Consider the following 25,485-nt stretch of genomic DNA (forward strand, 5'->3'; position numbering starts at 1 on the left):
TCAGCTGCCATCTTAAAGGGGTACTCCCGTGGAAAACTTTTTTTTTTAAATCAACTGGTGCCAGAAAGTCAAAAAGATTTGTAAATTACTTCTATTAAAAAAATCTTAATCCTTTTAGTATTTATTAGCTGCTGAATACTACAGAGGAAATGGTTTTCTTTTTGGAACACAGAGCTCTCTGCTGAAATCATGACCACAGTGCTCTCTGTTGACATCTCTGTCCATTTAAGGAACTGTACAGAGCAGGAGAAAATCCCCATAGCAAACATATGCTGCTCTAGACAGTTCCTAAAATGGACAGAGATGTCAGCAGAGAGCTCTGTGTTCCAAAAAGAAAACCGTTTCCTCTGTAGCATGCAGACCCTAAAAAGTACTGGAAAGATTAAGATTTTTTAATAGAAGTAATTTACAAATCTGTTTAACTTTCTGGCACCAGTTGATTTAAAAAATTCCACGGGAGTACCCCTTTAATGTCAGGTAAGTCCAAGTATCACTCAACCACTCAGCAGTGTCTATCTCATATCTATCTATCTATCTATCTCATATCTATCTATCTATCTCATATCTATCTATCTATCTCATATCTATCTATCTGTAGAGAAGGAAGGTGGGATCTATGATCCGTAAAATTGCGGTGCTGAGAAGCGCTCCTTTCCAGTGTAGAAGTGTAGAATTGTCATCCACAAAGTCCGGTATTTCGTAAAGCAAAAATATTTATTCATGCAGGTAATTACAAAGGATAACGCATTTCGAGGGGCGGAGACCCCCTCTTTGTCAGATCCAATACTGATCAGGGATAGGCTCCCTTCTTATTTATACAATAAAAAAGCCAGAGAAAACACTTCAGCGGGTCATGTTACAGACATTCCATATACATCACAATAAAATTCTATTGAGTTTTTATATAGACATATCGGAACTCAATTGTACAGATAAAAGATACCTGTTATAATCCTTACTACAAAAAAGACTTGTTTATTTTTGAGCTCAAAAATAGAGTTTCAGATGGGTCACATACTGGGCCACCTAGGACTATAACAGGGCTCAATGGTCCGGTGCTATAGTTCCTGGGAAGGTGAATAAGCGCAGCAGGCATCAGCCAGCCGGGCGGGAGATGGGAGACTCATACCACTCGCAAATTCACCTCGGACAGACATCAGATCGCTGTGCCGGCAGGATGTTTGGCAGTAACCTGCCGGCACAGCGATCTGATGTCTGTCCGAGGCGAATTTGCAAGTGGTATGAGTCTCCCATCTCCCACGCGGCCGGCCGATACCTGCTGCGCTTATTCACCTTCCCAGGAACTATAGCACCGGACCTCTTAGCCCTGTTATAGTCCTAGGTGGCCCAGTATGTGACCCATCTGAAACTCTATTTTTGAGCTCAAAAATAAACAAGTCTTTTTTGTAGTAAGGATTATAACAGGTATCTTTTATCTGTACAATTGAGTTCCGATATGTGTATATAAAAACTCAATAGAATTTTATTGTGATGTATATGGAATGTCTGTAACATGACCCGCTGAAGTGTTTTCTCTGGCTATTTTTGTATAAATAAGAAGGGAGCCTATCCCTGATCAGTATTGGATCTGACAATGAGGGAGTCTCCGCCCCTCGAAACGCGTTATCCTTTGTAATTACCTGCATGAATAAATACTTTTTTGCTTTACGAAATACCGGACTTTGTGGATGACAATTCTACACTTCTACACTGGAAAGGAGCGCTTCTCAGCACCGCAATTTTACGGATCATAGATCCCACCTTCCTTCTCTACTGACCAGACGTCCAGGACCAGCTCCCGAGACGACCAGGTGCCAGCAGCCCTTTTCACTACTACCTGCTTCCCAGGGACCTGGGATCAAAGCGTACAACGGTATTGTGTTTGTAACACAACACCCCCAGGGGAGCAAACTAAACTCTGTTCACCCATATACATTTTTTACATCACAGAATCATGGCACATTAGTGCGCTTTTTCTTCTGTTTTCTTTTTTTCATATATCTGAGTCTATATCTATCTATCTCATAACTATCTCATATCTATGTCAGATCTATCTATCTATCTCATATCTATCTATCTCATAACTATCTCATATCTATGTCAGATCTATCTATCTATCTCATATCTATGTCATATCTATCTATCTATCTATCTCATATCTATGTCATATCTATCTATCTCATATCTATCTATCTATCTATCTATCTCATATCTATGTCATATCTATCTATCTCATATCTATCTATCTATCTATCTATCTCATATCTATGTCATATCTATCTATCTCATATCTATCTATCTATCTATCTATCTCATATCTATGTCATATCTATCTATCAATCTATCATCTATCTAGTTAACTGAACAAACAACAAAAAACGTGGTCTCATATGGTTGTGCGGTTGTGCATTTATACTGGGGGAGCAGATCCTGCCCTTGTAGTCCGTTGCTAGGGGCGATCCCCAGCATAAAAATGAATACAATGGAGGATGCCTGCAGCAGACTACAAGTGTCACAATAGAATCCTACACCAGATAGACGGTGTGGATGTGTAACAATTAGAATAATACAGGAATTTAGGTGCACTACTGTGGTAGATGTATACAGTGACATTGGCTATCCCTCAACACTAATGTTAAAATTGAGACATTCGCCAGTATATCCTTATATGAAGGACATACCAGAGCCCGCACACCAACGCCAAGGTTTCTCAAAATGGCGCAGGACTTAACGCTAATCCTACCTGTGCGTGATAAGCAAAACAGGGGCCAGTGGGCAATTACGGCAGCATTCAGTCATTGTATACATTTACCACAGTAGTGCACCCATATTCCTGTATTATAGTTATCTGAACAGACTTGCCAATGATACAACCCCAACACATTCAACTCTGCTTCATCGCTGTATAAAGTCATGTTTACTTCTCCATCTGCCTCAATGTTTCGCAATAATTTTTACGCAAGAATTATGCTCCATTTCTGGATTATACATCCTGAAAGTAAACACCGGAAGCAGTGATCCCTAGTTTGCTGTAAACCAGCTGTATTCTTGACAGTCTTTTTTGTTGCTATGGGAATTCTCTATAATAAGGACCCACTCAGCAAAAGTGAAGCAGCGGAGCTGTGTATGACATCCTATCTGCCCAGCATTCATCTGACATTGTCTGCCGCAGCTTTACAGCTCTATCCCAAAGGTAGGAAACAGGGACAGTCAGCCATAGATCTGAGGATGTGTACGGAGATGGGGGCCCGGCTGATGTCATGTAGGCGGGAGGTGTCGTATTTAACCATTGGTTACCAGCTATATATTAGCCAGGTACCTGCCAGCAATCGGTATACAATCAGCTACTGGTTGTGAAACTTATGAAACTCGTTAGCTAACTTGTCACTGCTCCCACAGCTGACGACTCGTGTCAATGGATCAGTGCGCAGTGGGTAAAATCTGTAGTTTATGATAGAAAAGTGATTTAAAGGGTATTCCAGGCCAAAACTGTTTTTTTGTTTATCAACTGGCTCCGGAAAGTTAACGCCTTAAGGACTAGGCCATTTTACACCTTAGGACCAGAGCGTTTTTTGAACATCTGACCACTGTCACTTTATTACTGTCAGTCTGATTCCGAGATTGTTTTTTCGTGACATATTCTACTTTATGTTATTGGTAAAATTTTGTGGTAACTTGCATCCTTTCTTAGTGAAAAATTCCAAAACTTGATGAAAAAATTGAAAATTTTGCATTTTTCTAACTTTGAAGCTCTCTGCTTGTAAGGAAAATGGATATTCCAAATAATTTTTTTTCTAATTCACATATACAATATGTCCACTTTATGTTTGCATCATAAAATTGACGTGTTTTTACTTTTGAAAGACACCAGAGGGCTTCAAAGTTCAGCAGTAATTTTCCAATTTTTCAAAAAATTTCCAAAATCACAATTTTTCAGGGACCAGTTCAGGTTTAAAGTGGATTTGAAGGGTCTTCATCTTCGAAATACCCCATAAATGACCCCATTATAAAAACTGCACCCCCCAAAGTATTCAAAATGACATTCAGTCAGCGTTTTAACCCTTTAGGTGTTTCACAGAAATAGCAGCAAAGTGAAGGAGAAAATTCACAATCTTCATTTTTTACACTTGCATGTTCTTGTAGACCCAATTTTTGAATTTTTACAAGGGGTAAAAGGAGAAAATGTATACTTATTCGGTGGGCGCAGTAGAAGGCTCAGAAGCGAAGGAGCAACGAGGGGATTTTGGAGAGTACATTTTTCTGAAATGGTTTTTGGGGGGCATGTTGCATCTATGGTGCCAGAACAGGAAAAAAAAAACACATGGCATACCATTTTGGAAACTAGACCCCTTGAGGAACGTAACAAGGAATAAAGTGAGCCTTAATACCCCACAGGTGTTTCACGACTTCTGCATACGTGAAAAAAAATATTATTTTTTTCACTAAAATGTGTGTTTCCCCCCCAAATTTCAAATTTTTGCAAGGGTTAATAGCAGAAAATACCCCCCAAAATTTGTAACCCCATCTCTTCTGAGTATGGAGGTTGTCACGATGCCGGCTGGCAGGTAGTGGATCCTCTGTGCCAGAGAGGGATTGGCGTGGACCGTGCTAGTGGATCGGTTCTAAGTCACTACTGGTTTTCACCAGAGCCCGCCGCAAAGCGGGATGGTCTTGCTGCGGCGGTAGTGACCAGGTCGTATCCACTAGCAACGGCTCAACCTCTCTGACTGCTGAAGATAGGCGCGGTACAAGGGAGTAGACAGAAGCAAGGTCGGACGTAGCAGAAGGTCGGGGCAGGCAGCAAGGATCGTAGTCGGGGGCAACGGCAGGAGGTCTGGAACACAGGCTAGGAACACACAAGGAAACGCTTTCACTGGCACAATGGCAACAAGATCCGGCGAGGGAGTGAAGGGGAAGTGAGGTATAAATAGGGAGTGCACAGGTGAACACACTAATTGGAACCACTGCGCCAATCAGCGGCGCAGTGGCCCTTTAAATCGCAGAGACCCGGCGCGCGCGCGCCCTAGGGAGCGGGGCCGCGCGCGCCGGGACAGGACAGACAGAGAGCGAGTCAGGTACGGGAGCCGGGATGCGCATCGCGAGCGGGCGCTACCCGCATCGCGAATCGCATCCCGGCTGGAGACGGTATTGCAGCGCACCGGGTCAGTGGAGCTGCCCGGAGCGCTGCGGTAGCGAGAGAGAAGCGAGCGCTCCGGGGAGGAGCGGGGACCCGGAGCGCTCGGCGTAACAGTACCCCCCCCTTGGGTCTCCCCCTCTTCTTAGAGCCTGAGAACCTGAGGAGCAGACTTTTGTCTGGGATGTTGTCCTCAGGTTCCCAGGATCTCTCTTCAGGTCCACAGCCCTCCCAATCCACCAAAAAGAACCTTTTTCCTCTGACCGTCTTGGAGGCCAGTATCTCTTTCACTGAGAAGACGTCAGAAGAACCGGAGACAGGAGTGGGAGAAACTAATTTGGGAGAGAAACGGTTGATGATGAGTGGTTTAAGAAGAGAGACATGAAAGGCATTAGGAATACGGAGAGAAGGAGGAAGAAGAAGTTTGTAAGAGACGGGATTAATTTGGCACAAGACTTTGAAAGGACCAAGATAGCGTGGACCCAGTTTGTAACTGGGGACACGAAAACGGACATATTTAGCGGAGAGCCATACCTTGTCTCCGGGAGCAAAAATGGGGGGAGCTCTTCTTTTCTTATCGGCAAACTTTTTCATGCGAGATGAAGCCTGTAAAAGAGAATCTTGGGTCTCTTTCCATATGGTGGAAAGATCACGAGTCACTTCATCTACAGCGGGCAAACCAGAGGGCAAGAGAGTAGACATCAAGGACTGTCTCACCTTTGTGCGGAGTCAGCGTACGTCTTTCCAGGCGGGGAGGACGGATAGGACAATCCTTCAGGAAGTGTTCGGTACTGGCACAGTACAGGCAGAGATTCTCCATGCGGCGTCGTGTCCTCTCTTGAGGTGTCAGGCGAGACCGGTCGACCTGCATAGCCTCCACGGCGGGAGGCACAGGAACGGATTGCAGGGGACCAGAGGAGAGAGGAGCCGGGGAGAAAAAACGCCTTGTGCGAACAAAGTCCATATCCTGGCGGAGCTCCTGACGCCTTTCGGAAAAACGCATGTCAATGCGAGTGGCAAGATGGATGAGTTCATGTAGGTTAGCAGGGATTTCTCGTGCGGCCAGAACATCTTTAATGTTGCTGGATAGGCCTTTTTTAAAGGTCGCGCAGAGGGCCTCATTATTCCAGGATAATTCTGAAGCAAGAGTACGGAATTGTACGGCGTACTCGCCAACGGAAGAATTACCCTGGACCAGGTTCAACAGGGCAGTCTCAGCAGAAGAGGCTCGGGCAGGTTCCTCAAAGACACTTCGAATTTCTGAGAAGAAGGAGTGTATAGAGGCAGTGACGGGGTCATTGCGGTCCCAGAGCGGTGTGGCCCATGACAGAGCTTTTCCAGACAGAAGGCTGACTACGAAAGCCACCTTAGACCTTTCAGTAGGGAACTGGTCCGACATCATCTCCAAGTGCAGGGAACATTGGGAAAGAAAGCCACGGCAGAATTTAGAGTCCCCATCAAATTTATCCGGCAAGGATAGTCGTAGACCAGAAGCGGCCACTCGCTGCGGAGGAGGTGCAGGAGCTGGCGGAGGAGATGATTGCTGAAGCTGTGGTAGTAGCTGCTGTAGCATCACGGTCAGTTGAGACAGCTGTTGGCCTTGTTGCGCTATCTGTTGTGACTGCTGGGCGACCACCGTGGTGAGGTCGGCGACAACTGGCAGAGGAACTTCAGCGGGATCCATGGCCGGATCTACTGTCACGATGCCGGCTGGCAGGTAGTGGATCCTCTGTGCCAGAGAGGGATTGGCGTGGACCGTGCTAGTGGATCGGTTCTAAGTCACTACTGGTTTTCACCAGAGCCCGCCGCAAAGCGGGATGGTCTTGCTGCGGCGGTAGTGACCAGGTCGTATCCACTAGCAACGGCTCAACCTCTCTGACTGCTGAAGATAGGCGCGGTACAAGGGAGTAGACAGAAGCAAGGTCGGACGTAGCAGAAGGTCGGGGCAGGCAGCAAGGATCGTAGTCGGGGGCAATGGCAGGAGGTCTGGAACACAGGCTAGGAACACACAAGGAAACGCTTTCACTGGCACAATGGCAACAAGATCCGGCGAGGGAGTGAAGGGGAAGTGAGGTATAAATAGGGAGTGCACAGGTGAACACACTAATTGGAACCACTGCGCCAATCAGCGGCGCAGTGGCCCTTTAAATCGCAGAGACAGGACAGACGGAGAGCGAGTCAGGTACGGGAGCCGGGATGCGCATCGCGAGCGGGCGCTACCCGCATCGCGAATCGCATCCCGGCTGGAGACGGTATCGCAGCGCACCGGGTCAGTGGAGCTGCCCGGACCGCTGCGGTAGCGAGAGAGAAGCGAGCGCTCCGAGGAGGAGCGGGGACCCGGAGCGCTCGGCGTAACAGAGGTACCCCATAAGTGGACCTGAAGCGCACTACGGGCGAACTACAATGCTCAGAAGAGAAGGACTCATATTTGGCTTTTTGAGAGCAAATTTTGCTCGGGGGGCATGTCGCATTTAGGAAGCCCCTATGGTGCCAGGACAGCAAAATAACCCCCACATGGCATACCATTTTGGAAACTAGACCCCTTGAGGAACGTAACAAGGGGTACAGTGAGCATTTACCCCCCACTGGTGTCTGTCAGATCTTTGGAACAGTGGGCTGTACAACATTTTTTATTTGCACAGCCCACTGTTCCAAAGATCCGTCAGACACCTGTGGGGTGTCAATTCTCACTGCACCCCTCATTACATTCCGTGGGGAGTTTTTTTTTTTTGCGTTTGTCAAAACTGCTGTAACAATCAGCCACCCCTGTGCAAATCACCTCAAATGTACATGGCGCACTCTCCCTTCTGGTCCTTGTTGTGCGCCCCCAGAGCACTTTGCGCCCACATATGGGGTATCTCCGTAGTCGGGAGAAATTGCATTACAAATTTTGGGGGGCGTTTTTCCCTTTTACCTCTTGTCAAAATAAAAAGTATGGGGCAACACTAACATGCTGGTGTAGACCCCCAACTTCACCTTTTCATAAGGGGTAAAAGGAAAAAAAGCCCCACAAAATTTGTTAGGCAATTTCTCCCAAGTACGGCGATACCCCATATGTGACCCAAAACTGTTGCCTTGAAATACGACAGGGCTCCAGAGTGAGAGCGCCATATGCATTTGAGGCCTGAATTAGGGATTTGCATAGGGGTGGACATAGGGGTATTCTATGCCAGTGATTCCCAAACAGGGTGCCTCCAGCTGTTGCAAAACTCCCAGCATGCCTGGACAGTCAACGGCTGTCCGGCAATACTGGGAGTTGTTGTTTTGCAACAGCTGGAGGCTCCATTTTGAAAACGTGGCGTACCAGACGTTTTTCATTTTTATTGGGGAGGGGGGCTGTGTAGGGGTATGTGTATATGTAGTGTTTATTACTTTTTATTTTATTTTGTGGTAGTGTAGTGTAGTGTTTTTAGGGTACAGTCACATGGGCGGGGGATTACAGAGAGTTTCCCGCTGCGAGTTTGAGCTGCAGCGCAAAATTTGCTGCATCGCAAATTGGCAGCCTGATACTCACTGTAAGCCCCCTGCCCATGTGAATGTACCCTGTACATTCACAGGGGGGAGGGGGGGGACCTCCAGCTGTTGCAAAACTACAACTCCCAGCATGCACAATCCATCAGTGCATGCTGGTAGTTATAGTTTTGCAACAGCTGGAGGCACACGGGTTGGGAAACACTGAGTTAGGAAACAGACAATGTTTGCCAACCAGTGTGCCTCCAGTTGTTGCAAAACCACTACTCCCAAACACTCAGGCATGCTGGAAGTAGTAGTTCGGCAACATCTTTAGAGCCAGATGTTGCCGAACTACAACTCCCAGCATGCTTGGAGTTGTAGTTTGCAACATCTGGAGGACTACAGTTTGCAGACCACTAATACAGTGGTTCCCAATCTGTGCCCTTCCAGATGTTGCAAAACTACAACTCCCAGTATGCCAAAACTGTGCAGGCATGCTGGGAGTTGTAGTTCTGCAACATCTGAAGGGCCAGATGTTATAGAACTACAACTCCCAGCATGCCTGGACAGTAAGGGCATGCTGAGGATGTGTAGTTTTGCAACATCTGGAAGGGCACAGTGGTCCCAAAACTGTGGACCTCCAGATGTTGCAAAACTGCAACTCCCAGCATGCCCAGACGCCAAGGGCTGTCTGGGCATGCTGGGAGTTGTAGTTTACAGGGTCCCATTACAGCAATGCATGTCGCTTTACGACGTGCATTGCTGTAAAGGGCCCGACCGCGGCTGAAGATCAACTCACCTGTCGCCGCCGCCGTCTCTGCCACCAGGATCCGGGTCTTCAGGGACGAGGTAAGTACCCGGGTCGGTCCCCAGCACTCCCCTGTCCCCCGCCGCATCCTCCGGTCTTCCTCCCGTCCTCTCCGGACTTCCAGGGGCCAGGCAGGACGGGAGGAAGTAACCTCCCCCCCCCCCCCCCTGCGATTGGTCGGTTAACTAACCGAAGAATCGCAGGGGATAGGAGGAGGTAGCAGGTTTGCCACCTCGCTCCTATACGTTAGCATGGTCCTGGCTGTCTGTGACAGCCGGGATCATGCAAAATTACCAGGCGGTCGGGTCCCAGAGACCTGATCAGCCCGGTATCGCCGCAGATCGCTAGGGCGAATTCCCTTGCGATTTTTGGCGATCGCCGACATGGGGGGGCTGCATGGCCCCCCTCGGCGTTTGCCCTGGATGCCTGCTGAAGGATTTCAGCAGGCATCCGCTTCCGATCTCTGCCCGGCGAGCGGCAGAGACTGGAAAACGCCATGACGTTGTGGAACGTCATTGGTCCTTAAAGCCCAGGGTGCCATGACGTTCCACAACGTCATTGGTCCTTAAGAGGTTAAACAGATTTGTAAATTACTTCTATTAAAAAATCTTAATCCTTCCAATAGTTATTAGCTTCTGAAGTTGAGTTGTTGTTTTCTGTCTAACTGCTCTCTGATGACTCACGTCCGGGCAGCTGTGCAGTTCCTATGGGGATATTCTCCCATCATGCACAGCTCCCGGGACGTGACATCATCATTGAGCAGTTACACAGAGAACTTCAGAAGCTAATAACTATTGGAAGGATTAAGATTTTTTAATAGAAGTAATTTACAAATCTGAACTTTCCGGAGCCAGTTGATATATATAAAAAAAAGGTTTTGCCTGGAATACCCCTTTAAAGGGGTACTCTGGTGGAAAACTTTTTTTTTTTTTAAATCAACTGGTGCCAGAGAGTTAAACAGATTTGTAAATTGCTTCTATTAAAAAATCTTAATCCTTCCAGTACTTATTTCAGGAACTGTCCAGAGCAGCATATGTTTTCTATGGGGATTTTCTCCTACTCTGGACAGTTCCTAAAATGGACAGAGATGTCAGCAGAGAGCACTGTGCTCGTGATGTCAGCAGAGAGTTCAGTGTTCCAAAAAGAAAATAATTTCCTCTGTAGTATTCAGCAGCTAATAAGTACTGGAAGGATTAAGATTTTTTTAATAGAAGTAATTTACAAATCTGTTTAACTTTCTGGCACCAGTTTTCCACCGGAGTACCCCTTTAAGCTGACAGCGGATTGCCTAGACCTCTACCTAGACTGCAGCTCTATGGTGTACAGGTAATATTTACCTCTATACTGTATGGTCACTGTATGATGGTAATATTGATATTAGTATAATTTTTTTTCAGTGACAGAATAGTTATATAATCCAGTTACGGTACTATGTGTTTTCATCATGTGGAATTATTTGGATATAGTAAAAAATAATGTATACCTAAAAAAAAATTACAAAGTCCAAAATTTTGCTTTTTGGTCACATCACATCCAAAAAAAAAAGGAACAACAAGCAATTTAAAAGCCATATGTACAAAAGTGGTACCAATTAAAGGGGCAGTCCCGTGGAAAACTTTTTTTTAAAATCAACTGGTGCCAGAAAGTTAAACAGATTTGTAAATTACTTCTATTTAAAAATCTTAATCCTTCCAGTACTTTTTAGGGGCTATATATACTACAGAGGAAATGCTTATCTTTTTAGATTTCTCTGATGTCATGACCACAGTGCTCTCTGCTGACCTCTGCTGTCCATTTTAGGTACTGTCCGGAGCTGCATATGTTTGCTATGAGGATTTTCTCCTGTTCTGGACAGTTCTTAAAATGGACAGCAGAGGTCAGCAGAGAGCACTGTGACTGTGGTTGTGACATCAGAAAAATCTAAAAAGATAAACATTTCCTCTGTAGTATATAACCCCTAAAAAGTACTGGAAGGATTAAGATTTTTAAATAGAAGTAATTTACAAATCTGTTTAACTTTCTGGCACCAGTTGATTAAAAAAAAAAAAAAAAAAAAAATTTTCCACGGGAGTACCCCTTTAAAACTACAGATCATGGCGCCAAAAATTAGCTCTCATTTTAAACGTACTTAGTTTGTTTTAAAATTTTGACTTTCTTTATAAATGCAGTACAGTAATAGAATCGTTAATGAGAATCGTTAATCGTTTTATTAGTATTGACCCACAAAATAAAGAGAATATGCCAGTTTTAACATGAAGTGCACTCAATAACCCCCCCCCCCTCAATAATATATTTTAGGTTGTGATGTCATTTAGGTTAGGCCAGTGTTCCCCAATCAGGGTGCCTCCAGATGTGGCAAAACTACAACTCCCAGCATGCCTGGACAGCCGAAGGCTGTCCAGGCATGCTGGGAGTTGTAGTTTTGCAACACCTGAAGGCACCCTGATTGGGAAACACTGGGTTAGGTCATTACAAAGTACAATTGCCCTCATATGGGTCTGTGGATGAAAAATGAAAGGGGTACTCCGGTGAAAAACTTTTTTTTATTTTTTTTTTATCAACTGGTGCCAGAAAGTTAAACAGATTTGTAAATTACTTCTATTAAAAAATCTTAATCCTTCCTGTACTTATTAGCTGCTGAGTACTACAGTGGAAATTCTTTTCTGTTTGAAACACAGAGCTGTCTGCTGACATCACGAGCACAGTGCTCTCTGCTGACATCTCTGTCCATTTTAGGAACTGTCCAGGACAGCATATGTTTGCTATGGGGATTTCCTTTTACGCTGGCAGTTCCTAAAATGGACAGAGATGTCAGCAGAGAGCACTGTGCTCATGATGTCAGCAGAGAGCTCTGTGTTTCAAACGGAAAAGAATTTCCACTGTAGTATTCAGCAGCTAATAAGTACAGGAAGGATTAAGATTTTTTAATAGAAGTAATTTACAAATCTGTTTAACTTTCTGGCACCAGTTGATTTAAAAAAAAAAAAAAAGTTTTTCACCGGAGTACCCCTTTAAAGCGTTATGGCTGTTAAAAGGCGTGGAGGAAAAAACGAAAACGCAAAAAAAAGAAAATGTACTGGATCCTAGGGGCAAAATGGGCTATGTCCTTAAGAGGTTAAATGCCACAACTTCCTAAGAAAGATTTTTATGTTATTGTTCTATTACAGGTTTTGATGATGCTGCAGTTTGCAGTCAGACCTGTTATCTGGTGGCTGGTGGTCGAGGTGATGGTTGCGGGTACATCACTGGTTACAACAACGCATGACAAGGTTGAAGGAGTTAATTCTGAAACAGGGAGCATCATTTCCGCTGATAGTAAGTGATAAGTCGTAGAAAGAAATAGAATTGTCCAGTGCAGGATATCAAGCAATGCGGTTTTTATTCAGCAGTAACAGTGGGTGATGACAAGCTGACGCGTTTCAGCCGCACTCAGCGGCCTTAGTCATACTAAGGCCGCTGAGTGCGGCTGAAACGCGTCACCTTGTCATCACCCACTGTTACTGCTGAATAAAAACCGGATTGCTTGACAACTCTATATGCGCTGGACAATTCTATTTCTTTCTACGATTATTTGGACTGAGGTCCGGTCCTGTCCGTGAGCGGGAGGGGCAACCGAGTGAGCTGTGCCACACCCGTTGCATCTAAGTGATAAATCGTATGGAATAATCCAGATTTTGGGCCCTGGTCCTAGTAAGGGTGCTTTCACACCACGTTTTGTACTTACGGTTCCCGTATACGGCTGGGAGGAGGGGGCGGGGCTTAATCGCGGTGCCCGCACTCAGCCGTATTCGGGAACCATATTTAATGCATGTCTATGAGCCGACCGGAGTGAACCGCAGCTTCCGGTCAGCTGCATTTTCGTCCGTATGCGGTTTCCCGACCGTAGGCAAAAACGCGGTTGACCACGTTTTTGCCTGCGGTCGGGAAACCGCATACGGCCGATAACGCAGCTGACCGGAAGCTGCGGTTCACTCCGGTCGGCTCATAGACATGCATTAAATACGGTTCCCGAATACGGCTGAGTGCGGGCGCCGCGATTAAGCCCCGCCCCCTCCTCCTCCCAGCCGTATTCGGGAACCGTAAGTACAAAACGTGGTGTGAAAGCACCCTTAGACTAGGTTTCCACGCAGGTTTTTTCATTTTTTTTTTTTTTTTTTTTTTTTTTTTGAGCCAAAGTCAGAAGTGGATCCAGTAGAAAAAAGAAGTATAAGTACCTATTTTATATTTCACATTCCATTTGAATACACTTCTGGCTTTGGCTCAAAAACGCCAGAAAAACCTTTGTGGAAAAGAAGTTATTCCCAGGCCTTCATTTCTCTAAATGTGATTACATTACACTTAGTAGGATTAAAGGGGTACTCCGGTGGAATTTTTTAATTTTTTTTTTTTAATCAAATGGTGCCAGAAAGTTAAACAGATTTGTAAATTACTTCTATTTAAAACATCATAATCCTTCCAGTACTTATTAGCTGCTGAATACTACAGAGGAAATTATTTTATTTTTGGAACACAGAGCTCTCTGCTGACATCATGACCACAGTGCTCTCTGCTGACATCTCTGTCCATTTTAGGAACTGTCCAGAGCAGCGTATGTTTGCAATGGGGATTTTCTCCTAGTCTGGACAGTTCCTAAAATGGACAGAGATGTCAGCAGAGAGCACTGTGTTCCAAAAATAAAAGAATTTCCTCTGCAGTATTCAGCAGCTAAAAAGTACTGGAAGGATTAAGATTTTTTTTTAATAGAAGTAATTTACAAATCTGTTTAACTTTCTGGCACCAGTTGGGTTTTCTACCGGAGTACCCCTTTAAGATTAAAGGGGTTGTATGGATTGACTGCTTTATTCCCAAAAAATCTCCACATCTGTTCGTGGGTTGTGTTTTATACTGCATCCTAGCTCTTTAAGCGAAGACAAGATAAGGCAGTCTGGTAGCCACAATAATTGAATCTTCAAGGCAATAGATGATAGAATGAATATTTACTTGAAGTGCTTAAAGCTTTAAAGGGGTACTCCGGTGGAAAAAAAAACATGTTTTTTTAAATCAACTGTTGGCAGAAAGTTATACAGTTTGTAAATTACTGATAAGTACTGGAAGGATTGAGATTTATTTTTTTCAGAGGCCTTTTCAAAAATGAAAGCAGCGATCTGATTGGTTGCTATGGGCAACTCAGAAACTTTTCCTCTGGTCAGGTTTTGATAAATCTCCCCCATAGTGTCTTGTTTTGCGTCACTTGCCCAGGCTATTCAAACTACATTAGTTTTATCCATAATGCTTATGGAATGACAATTTTTTTTTACTCTGAGATAATTAACCCCTTAAGGACTCAGGGTTTTTCCGTTTTTGCACTTTTGTTTTTTCCTCCTCACCTTTTAAAAATCATAACCCTTTCAATTTTCCACCTAAAAATCCATATGATGGCTTATTTTTTGCGTCACCAATTCTACTTTGCAGTGACATCAGTCATTTTACCCAAAAATTCACGACAAAACGAAAAAAATAATAATTGTGCGACAAAATAAAAAAAAAACGCCATTTTGTAACTTTTGGGGGCTTCCGTTTCTACGCAGTGCATATTTCGGTAAAAATTACACCTTATCATTATTCTGTAGGTCCATACGGTTAAAATGATACCCTACTTATATAGGTTTGATTTTGTCGTACTTCTGGAAAAAATCATAACTACATGCAGGAAAATTTATACGTTTACAAATATCCTCTTCTGACCCCTATAACTTTTTTATTTTTCCACGTAAAGGGCGGTATGAGAACTCATTTTTTGCGCCGTGATCTGAAGTTTTTATCGGTATGATTTTTGTTTTGATCTGACTTTTTGATCACTTTTTATTCATTTTTTAATGGTATAAAAAGTGACCAAAATACGCTTTTTTGGACTTTGGAATTTTTTTGCGCGTACGCCATTGACCGTGCGGTTTAATTAATGATATATTTTTATAGTTCAGACATTTACGCACGCGGCGATACCACATATGTTTATTTTTATTTACACTGTTTTATTTTTTTTATGGGAAAAGGGGGGTGATTCAAACTTTTATTAGGGAAGGGGTTAAATGACCTTTATTAACACTTTTTTTTTACTTTTTTTTTGCAGTGTTATAGGACCCATAGGGACCTATAACACTGCACACACTGATCTCCTATGCTGATCACTGGCGTGTATTAACACGCCTGTGATCAGTGTTATCGGCGCTTGACTGCTCCTGCATGGATCTCAGGCACGGAGCAGTCATTCGTCGATCGGACACCGAGGAGGCAGGTAAGGGCCCTCCCGGTGTCCTGCAAGCTGTTCGGGACACCACGATTTCACCGCGGCGGTCCCGAACAGCCCGACTGACTAGCCGGGATACTTTCATTTTCGCTTTAGAAGCGGCGGTCAGCTTTGACCGCCGCTTCTAAAGGGTTAATACCGCACATCGCCGCGATCGGCAATGTGTGGTATTAGCCGCGGGTCCCGGCCGTTGATGAGCGCCGGGACCGACACGATGTGATGCGGGGTCGCGGGAGCCGGCGCAGGACGTAAATATACGTCCTGCGTCGTTAAAGGGTTAAAAGTAAAGTTTTAAGCAAATTAGGGAAGATTTATCAAAACTGGTCCAGAGAAGAAAAGTTGCTGAGTTGCCCATAGCAACCAATCAGATCGCTTCTTTCATTTTTAACAAGGTCTCTGCAAAATGAAAGAAGCGATCTGATTGGTTGCTATGGGCAACTCAGCAGCTTTTCCTCTGGACAAGTTTTGATAAATCTCCCCCATTAAGTACATATTCATCCTAGCTCGGCTCTTTAGAAGCAAATTGCGATGAGCTGCAGTACCACACACAACCTGTGGATAGGTGTGGCTCTGTTTTCAAAAGAAAGCAACCGTGTTTTTCTATTCTTGGTCGACTCATTAGTTATTACTGTGTAGAATGATTTACCGTATTTTTCGCTGTATAAGACGCACTTTTTCTTCCCCAAAAGTTGGTGTGTCTTATATGGCAAATACACATTAAAACCTGTCCTATCGCGGCGGTCCCTGCTGCCATCAACGGCCTGGACCCGCGGCTAATACAGGACATCACCGATCGTGGTGATGCCCTGTATTTATCCTTCAGACGCAGCGATCAAAGCTGACCGCCGCGTCTGAAGCGAAAGTGACACTAACCCGGCTGCTCAGTTGGGCTGTTCGGGACCACCGCGGTGAAATCGTGGCGTCCCGAACAGCTTACAGGACACCGGGAGGGACCCTACCTCCCTCCTCGGTGTCTGCTCCGTGTCGGGATCCCCTGCATGGCCGGCGCTCTCCTTCGTCGTCATCACGTCGTCGCGCACGCTGTCCCGTCATCCAATAGGAGCGGCATGCATAGCGACGTGATGGCGGCGACGGAGAGCGAGGATACCGGGCAGCAGAGATGTTCTGGAGCAACAGGGAAACCCCAGGGATGCGGTGACAGCGATGGAGGGCGACATCCAGGGCGGCGGTGAGGGGTCCAGAGCGGCGGGGACACATGAGTATTACCTCCTATACCAGTGGTCTTCAACCTGCGGACCTCCAGATGTTGCAAAACTACAACTCCTGGCATGCCCGGACAGCCAACGGCTGTCCAGGCATGCTGGGAGTTGTAGTTTTGCAACATCTGGAGGTCCGCAGGTCGAAGGTTCAGAATCTTTTTTCCTAGATTTTCAACCTTTAAAATTGGGTGCGTCTTATATGCCGGAGCGTCTTATATGGCGAAAAATACGGTAGATCATTTTATCTCTACACCGGCTACATATAGTATTATAGATGGCAAGATCATACGGCACCTCTCCTTGTCCTGAAGTTGCTCTGTGTCAATTATTCTGGTTAACAACTTTATCTATAGTAGTTGAGTAAAATTCATATAAAATGCTAAAATGCAAAGCAATGTGCTCCCCCTTGTGGTGGCTGCAGACAGCTAGAATTTTATCATTGAATATTATGAGCTCCAACTGCTATAAAGATATATTAAAACATTAGTCCCAGCAGAATTTTGGACCTCTGTCTAATTTTGGTGTAATTAATCACCTACAGTGGAGGAAAAAAATTATTTCTTTCTCTACTGATTTTGTACTTTTGCCCATTAACAAAGAAATGATCAATATATAAGTTTAATGTTCAGTTTATTTGAACAGTAAGAGACAGAATAACAACTAAAAAAATCCCCAAAAATTAGTTATGAATGAATTTGAATTTTGTCTAGTGAAATAAGTATTTGATCCCCTATTAGTGAGCTGAGATTAAGAGCACTCTCTTAAAGGGAGCACTCCTAATCTCAGCTCATCAACTGGTAGCCAGATATCTTTCTAATAGGGGGATCAAATACTTATTTCACGGAGCAAAATGCAAATCAATTCATAACTTATTTGAAATGTGTTTTTCTGGATTTTTTTGTTGTTTTGCTGTCTTTCGCTGCTCAAATAAACCGACCATTAAAATGACGCACTGATCATTTCTTTGTCAGTGGGCAAATGTACAAAGGGCATAAAACATTTTTCCTTCACTATATGCACGATTTTTGGTTTTCTACTACAATAGGTAGTAGTTCCCGGGAGCCAGTTTCTCCTCCATGTTAGAGTACAGCATGTGGAGCGAGCTGCAGTACCAGATATAACCATGTGGATGAGAGTGGCACTGTAAGCATAGGCCTTTATTGTTATATTGGTTTTAACTGAATTGTTTTCTATAGAAGTAGGATGTAATATTTTCCCTGTATTGTTTCTAGCTCGCCTTTGTGTGGACTGTCATACATTTGAGTTTATGGAACGTGCCGTGCAGGATTTGTACAAAGCTGCGTATTCCCTAGACTCTCAGGTAATTTCTTCACTTCCCATCCTGTTACAGGACAGATGCAGTTTGTCACAGGTAAAGGATTCAGCAGAACTTGTAATTAATTTAAATCCCAGCCTGTCCTATGCTTAGTCCAGGTCTAAATCATTGATCGACAGCCTTTGTTTTATGACGTTCTGAGACAGCTGTCAATCTCTGTGCAGGACCGCCCACTGGACTCCTAAGCTAGAAAGAGCAGGGATTGCAATAAAGAAAGTTATACAAAATCGTTTCCCATATATATAGATTCATTAACAAAATAAAATGCACCTTGAAACATCGGATTGTTGCTTTCATGTCTAAGCCAGATATGGTAAAGTGTGAACTGATTAAACACTGGGTCTCACCACAAGATGGCGTAAAAGTGCTGCCCTATTTAAAAAAAAATAAAAAATAAAAAAAAAGTCTCAATGGCTACTTTTGGGCAGTGTAACCCTTGGTGAGAGATCATTGAATCAATGCTAGCAGGGCTTCCAATTGGAATTTTTCAGGAGGAACTTCACCAGAATTTCACCTGGGTGATCTATGTTCACATAGCCAAAATTCTGCTATTCCTCTCGAACTGCGCTCAGAAAAGCAGACTGCAGATTTTTTGCAGTTGGCGGAATCTTTAAATCTTTATTCAATTCAATGGCCCTCATTTACGAAAGGATAACCGATGCTTTTTCTCGGTTATTGCGCCTAAAATTTGGTCGCATCCCACTTGCGACCAAATCTGCGACTTAAATTTAGGTGCACAACCTACATTTTCTTTAACACTCCGAGATTTTTTTTTAACCTACAAAATGGGCGTGTTTTACTCGAAAAGGGGCGTGAACCGGACAAAAACAGAAAAAGCACTCAGAATGTGAAGAAAACTCACAGGAAAACCTGTGAGTTTTGCTTCACAGAAAGCTGACAGCTCAGAGCTGTCGGTAAATTCCTCAAAACGGAGTGAATCCTGCTATTCTCAGCATGGAACAGGGTCTGTTCCATGTTGGGGATAGTAGTAGAGGGGCTGAGGGATTGATCGCCCTGGTTCTCACTTCTGAGACCCGATCCGATCAGATGTTATTAAGCAGGGGAGCGGGGGGCATGTTCCGATCCCGTGCAATGTACAGTAAAATTTCATTTTTAAATTTCCCACCAGAAGCCCTGAATGGCCGGGATATATAGAAAGATATATAGAAACGCTGGAGGGGCCAGATATATACCCCCCCCCAGCTATTCTATACATCTTTGCCCACCACAGTGCTTCTATATTAAAAGCCTGCCAGGAGCCCTGATTGGATCCTCGGTCCCGGCCATTCAGGGCTTCTGGTGGGAAATTTCAAAATGAAAGTTTACAGTACATTGCAGGGGATTGGAACATGCCGCCCGCTCCCCTGCTTAATAACATCTGATCGGATCGGGTCTCAGAAGTGAGACCCGGGGCGATCAATCCCTCAGCCCCTCTACTACTATCCCCAACATGGAACAGATGCTGTTCCATGATGGGAGTAGTAGTACAAGCACTAATGTAGTCAGAATTTGCAGAGACTTTTTTCTGTCGCACAGAATACATTTTGTGCGACAGAAAAAAAACCTGCGACAGAAAGAAAGGGAAACTGGGCGACAGATTAGTAAATCACAAGGAAAAAAAAGACGAGTACACTGAAAAAAAAAACCTAACCGACACTCCAGTCTTTGTAAATGAGGGCCAATGTGTACTAAAATTTGCAGAATTTCTGAGTGGAAGTTTTCATCGGAAATCTGCTCAAAAATTCTGGTATGTGAACATACCCTAAGCCAATGTTTCCTAACCAGGGTGCCTCCAGCAGTTGCAAAACTATAATTCCCAGTCTGCCCGGACAGCCAAAGGTTGTCCTAGCATGCTGGGAATTGTAGTTTTGCAACAGCTTGAGGCCCCCCTAGTTTGGAAACATTTATTAGAAGCGGCGAGGGAGGAGTTTTGTGTTTATATGGAAGCACTGTGAAAGAATTCCTTGGTGCAAGAAACTGTGGAAAGCAAAGCTATTACATATACACTTCTATTTGTCAATGAAGGGCTGGATGAATTATCTATCTTCTAAATAGAGACGCCCCCCCTCCCCCTTTATCCGACTCCCACTGGTTCCATTCTAATTAATTAGCAAATCAAAGTTCCAGAAAAGAATGAGGCCATAAAGAGCGGTGGGAGACACAAAACAGCGGTCCTTATGCCTGCGCCATTCATTAAATCCCTTATTTTTTTATGACTTTGATTTATTACTCAGTTTATTATAACCAGACTGCGTGCAGAATCAGGGGTAAGGATGTATGATTGCTGCTACAGCTAGGTATTAATGAGAAAATGCAGTAATACTTAAAATAGGGGCCAGGGTGAATTTGCATCAGCATCGCTCATGGGATCATAGATCACTGCCAACTGAGAGCAAAAACTGTTCCGGTTATGAAGCTTGCATAAAATCTTCAGTAAAAGTTACAACTGTTTCAGAAAACTCTCCGGTTGTGGACATTTCATTATTATCTATCTCCCTATCGCTCTTGGGAAGGGTGGCAGTAGGACATGCATTACTGAAGAGCCCTCACCCTGGCGTCACGAATAGCAAGGGTTAACAAGCACCCTTTAGTCACCGCACAGCTACACTCCCCGTACCCTACTCCCCCAGGCTATCACATAGCTTTTTGGCATCCTACGAACAGGATACGGGTGTGTGCCTACAGCTGTTGCTACCAAGTAAAGTGTACTCCCCCTGTGTAAAAGACTGTATCAATGTGTTACGGAGCACCATCTAAGAGTCCAGAATTTTGTGTATGGTGCCGCGGGCAGAGAGCACACGCGAAAAGTAAGGGGGGGAGGCGAAAATTTAATTGCTGCAGAGATGTGTAAAGTGAGAAGTGAATGTATGCTACGATCCTCTGGTCCGGTCAGCAATGCAAGAGTTAACCCCCTGCCGGAAAAGCGCGCGAAGAAAGCCTGTGCTGCGCCACGACCCGCCCCTGGGTGTGGCTATCAAGTGAGTGTATTGCAGCCGAAAGGGAACTTAAATTCACAGTTGTTGTCTCCGGGGGGAACGGAAGTCGGGGCTGCACCGATGACGTCCTTCTGGCCGGCAGCCATTTTGGAGAAGCCCAGTATAAAAGGAGCCCTGCACAGCGACCTCTTCAGTCTGCACAAAGGACAGCCGGAAGGTACAGACATGGCGGAGAGTAGCGTTCCACGTGGCGTGCGCACCAGCACTGGAACAAAGGAAAGTTGCGGCGGTCGCAGCCCAACTGTTCCACGATCTTGCCGATCGTCTGCAGCGGTTGTCATTGGATTAAGAGGGGGCCTGCCATCTTCCCCCACTGCCCGATGATGACGATGACTAGCCGGATACCCCTTCAGGGGAAGTTGCTGGGACCTCTGGAGCACCTTCACCAGTGAGACTGTCCCCTCACCACCGGACATGGGGTTCGTGGGCTGAGATCCCGACGCAGGAATCCTCTGTAAGAACACCATCAGAGGCTGCCTTCTCTTCCTCCACCAGCCCTGAGCCAGAAATACCCCTGCCCGCTTTGCAGAGTTCACGACCACGCTCACCAAAATAGCCCCAATGGGTTTTTGGGGATGAAACTGATTTGATCCAGTACATCCATGATGTACTTCCACCCCTGCCTGGGAAACCCCTTCCACCGGTCCCTCAGGCACAAAGAGAAAGGGCTTGTCAGGAGGCCGAAATTGCCGACTTGATGGAAAAATTAAAAGTCAGACACAGAGAACATTATGCTCCCAAGCACGTTCATCTGCCTCATGAGGAGAGGATCCGCTATCGAGAAAACACCAAAGAGCTGGAGGCACTCTTCATCCGCATGTGGGATCATCCCCGAGAAGGGGAGAAGCCCTTGGAACGTCGTAGAGCAACAGTGGCCAAGTTCGACAAGGTCAAAGGTTATGGTAACCTCATTGATTGCCACACCGGCTATTCCATCCTCGTAAACCAGCGAGCTGTACAGAGGTCATATCTCCACAAAAAGTTCCATTCCTTGGAGGTGGGTGAGATAGTGGCGTACACCCCCGTCCAGGGCCTGCGAGGAGAGTGGGCTGCCGCAGTCACCAGACCAGCCGCTCCAACCCAGCTCCCTTTCAAGTACTTTCCTTCTAATCATTGGGAGGCGGACCCCTTCCAGCTGAGGCCGAAATGGCCTGCTACTGATGCCTCCACCTACGAACCCAAGGAGGAATTATTAGAGCAGCAGCCACTTTCTTCTACCTTCAACAAAGTACCCAGGCCTACTCCTATTAAGGAGGTTTTGCCTACCCAGTGGGTACCACCCAATATACCTAGGCCTACTCCCGACACGGAGGTTTGGCCTGCCCACCAGGTAGCAACGAATGTGCTGCGGCCCACTCCCGACGAGGAGGTGGAGCCGAATCAACCAGCACCAACTGTTAGTCTCAATCCTACAGTGCCCCACTCTACCCTTACTAATGTGGTGTGGGAGAGCCACATTAACTCTTTGCCTGCTCGTGATCCTGAGAGGCGTAGAGGCTTTAGGCGAGGAGTAGGACGTCATTGCAAGAGTTTCCTCTGAACTGTGGCACTTATCTTGTTTTAAAGGTTTTGTCTTCACAGACTTTCTGCAACGTTTAAGAAATGTGCCTAGCAGGACTATGCTAAGACTGTTCAAGTTGAAACCGTAACCATCAAGCTTTTTGTGCCTGGTCCTTAGACCAAGAGACTCCTAGTGGTAGGAGATTCGTAAGTGTGTGCCCGGCTACTAGCTCTAGCCGTGAAGTTTAGACTCTTAGTGCAGGTGGACTGCTGATCCTTGCACGTCTGTTTACATGTATATACCTCAATAGTAACGTGACATTCAATTGCTAAAATTGCACTTATCAGGTGAATGTACCTGAACCCTGTTGGAGTGTTTAATAAATATTTGTGCTAAGGTAGCTCAATGTAAATGGTTATTGTACACAGAAAAATTAGCCTTGTACACGTGTACATAAAAAAATGCAAATAATAGGTGTTGTAGTAGTTTCTAGTAGGTGGCTTTCTCAGCTCCTCTGAAGATAACATTTTTGTCACCCATCACTAACACCTTCTCAAAGGTCCACTCAGGGAAAACTACCCCTAAGGTATCAAGACTGACCTTTCACATAGTACTACACACATAGTACCTCAAAACAATCACTTAAGTGTACTTACCTCACTTAAATTTAGTACACCAAACAACAAAAAAATCATCTCACACTCAAGAAAATGCTTTTGGGAATTGTAGCTAATGTCATTTTCCAATTCCTGCCATTGTTATGTACACTAACTCTTCTCTTTCCTACGTGTGCGAGATGCCCTGCCTGGCCAATAGGTGCTCTTGCGAGCTAAAAGTAATAGACGTAATCAAAAGGTAACCTAGGTAAGGTTTATCTGTCGTGTTCTAGGGATAAGAGCGTGTAGCCAATGGACCCTAGTAGCCAGTTTTATTGTTAGAAAGCCTCAGGCAAGCCAGTAAAGTTTTCAGTGTACTAAACAGGTAGCTAACATGGCAAAAATGTATGGTGAGATTTAAATGTCTAGTAAGCCTCAAAAATTTTTAAGTAGGATGTATCTCATGTGAATAATATCATCCTGTTACTAAATTCATGAACCAATAATCCTGTTAATGAGTTTACCCAAGCAAATGTATGTACCTCAGAAAAAGTTAAGTAGCTTTATGGTGTTATTGTCCGACCTTCACTTTGTCCCTCTGTCTTAGGGGACAGACGTCAAGGCCGACTTATTTTAAGTAAGGGGGTTTGTGGTGTCCCAATACCGTATTGCATACTGTACCTAGTCAAAGTGAAGAGTAACTACGCTCAGGTAGGGTCCCCCAGGTGGGACAGCCCCTAGTCGCCTCTTCTATACTCTAATTCTATAGTGTTAATATATGTATATATTTAGTAATAATGTATATTTAATATAATGTATAGTACTTACCTTGTTTAGCGCCGCAGGCCCTTCAGTCATGGGACCATGTTAATATCCTCTATAGTATGTTGGAGGACCTTGGGAGGTCCTTGGGTCACGAGTTACCCATAATCCTTTGTAATGGTGATTGACACAAGTATTGGACCAATTAGCACTAGTCCAGCCCCTGCCCTTATAAGGAAGCTGTAGCCAATTATCGCTCTCTTGGGTTGCTGCTCTCGTGGATGCCGGACTAGCAGGATGGATCTGCACAACTTGCAAAGACACGCTAGGCCTTAAAATCTACCGGCCTCAACGGAACTTAAACCGTGAGTTCTAAACTACCCCTGCTAAAACTAGCGTGACTACTGGACCGCAACTAAATCCCCTAAATCCAGTGGAACAGAGCATATTATCCTAAAGACTTTAAACTGCTAAAGTCCCAACCTTTGTCAATCTCCAAAGAAAGCTTGCATGTATAGCAACTGTTCCAGTTATGAAGCTTGCATAAAATCTTCAGTAAAAGTTACAACTGTTTCAGAAAACTCTCCGATTGTGGACATTTCATTATTATCTACCTCCCTATCGCTCTTGGGAAGGGTGGCGGTAGGACAAGCATTACTGAGGAGCCCCCACCCTGGCGTCATGAATAGCAAGGGTTAACAAGCACTCTTTAGTCACCGCACAGCTACACTCCCCATACCCTACTCCCCCAGGCTATCACACTCTGGTACATATTATGCTTAGCCCCGGTAATATAGTCATATGTCCCTAATAACCCATAGCCAGATAATGTGTCATATGTCCAAACAAGCCAATGGTTCATATTATCAGACATCCCAGATTAACAACTATACATATGATGTCAGCCCTGGTGACATAATAGTACACACTATGGGGGGACATTTATCATTGTTTGCTTTGGTAAGCGAGTTCTGTAGGCATTTTTTTTTTTTGCTTATGTGTGACATATTTATCATACTATCACAGGAGGTTGATACATTTGGCTCACATAAGCAAAAACCAATAAAATCACTTTGGTATACCATTTTCTTAGCACACATAAGCAAAAAAAATGTGTGTGTATTTATTGCATTTTTTTTAACCACTTTTTTCCCCCTAAATGTATTAACCCGTTTTTTGTTTGTTTGTTTTTCTTTTTCATTTCAGATCTGTGTATCCTGTGGGGTACATCAGATTTGGTGGAGTATGATGAAAAGCATTTTTTTTAAATGTAACAACATTTTGTAACTAGGGCTTGTGGGGGAGTGGTTTTTTAGAATTAAAGTTTTTTAAATGTGTTTTTATTTTCTTTACAGGCTTAGTAGTGGAATCCGTTTTATAGACAGAATTCATT

The 25,485-nt window shown here is 44.6% G+C and overlaps 1 protein-coding gene across 1 annotated transcript in view; it reads left to right on the forward strand.

Moving 5' to 3' along the window:
- The first annotated feature begins 1,792 nt into the window (after positions 1–1,792).
- The window catches only part of LOC130351951 (neuropeptide-like protein C4orf48 homolog), a 29,350-nt gene continuing 5,657 nt past the window's right edge, over positions 1,793–25,485 (forward strand). Inside the window, exons 1-3 of the mRNA XM_056554943.1 lie at positions 1,793–1,811; positions 12,563–12,710; positions 18,134–18,222. Of these exons, the coding sequence (XP_056410918.1) occupies positions 12,569–12,710; positions 18,134–18,222 (231 nt within the window). The 5' untranslated portion in view covers positions 1,793–1,811; positions 12,563–12,568. The remainder of the gene's footprint in view (positions 1,812–12,562; positions 12,711–18,133; positions 18,223–25,485) is intronic.

Source organism: Hyla sarda, chromosome 1 (assembly GCF_029499605.1).
Source record: "Hyla sarda isolate aHylSar1 chromosome 1, aHylSar1.hap1, whole genome shotgun sequence".
NCBI lineage: Eukaryota > Metazoa > Chordata > Amphibia > Anura > Hylidae > Hyla > Hyla sarda.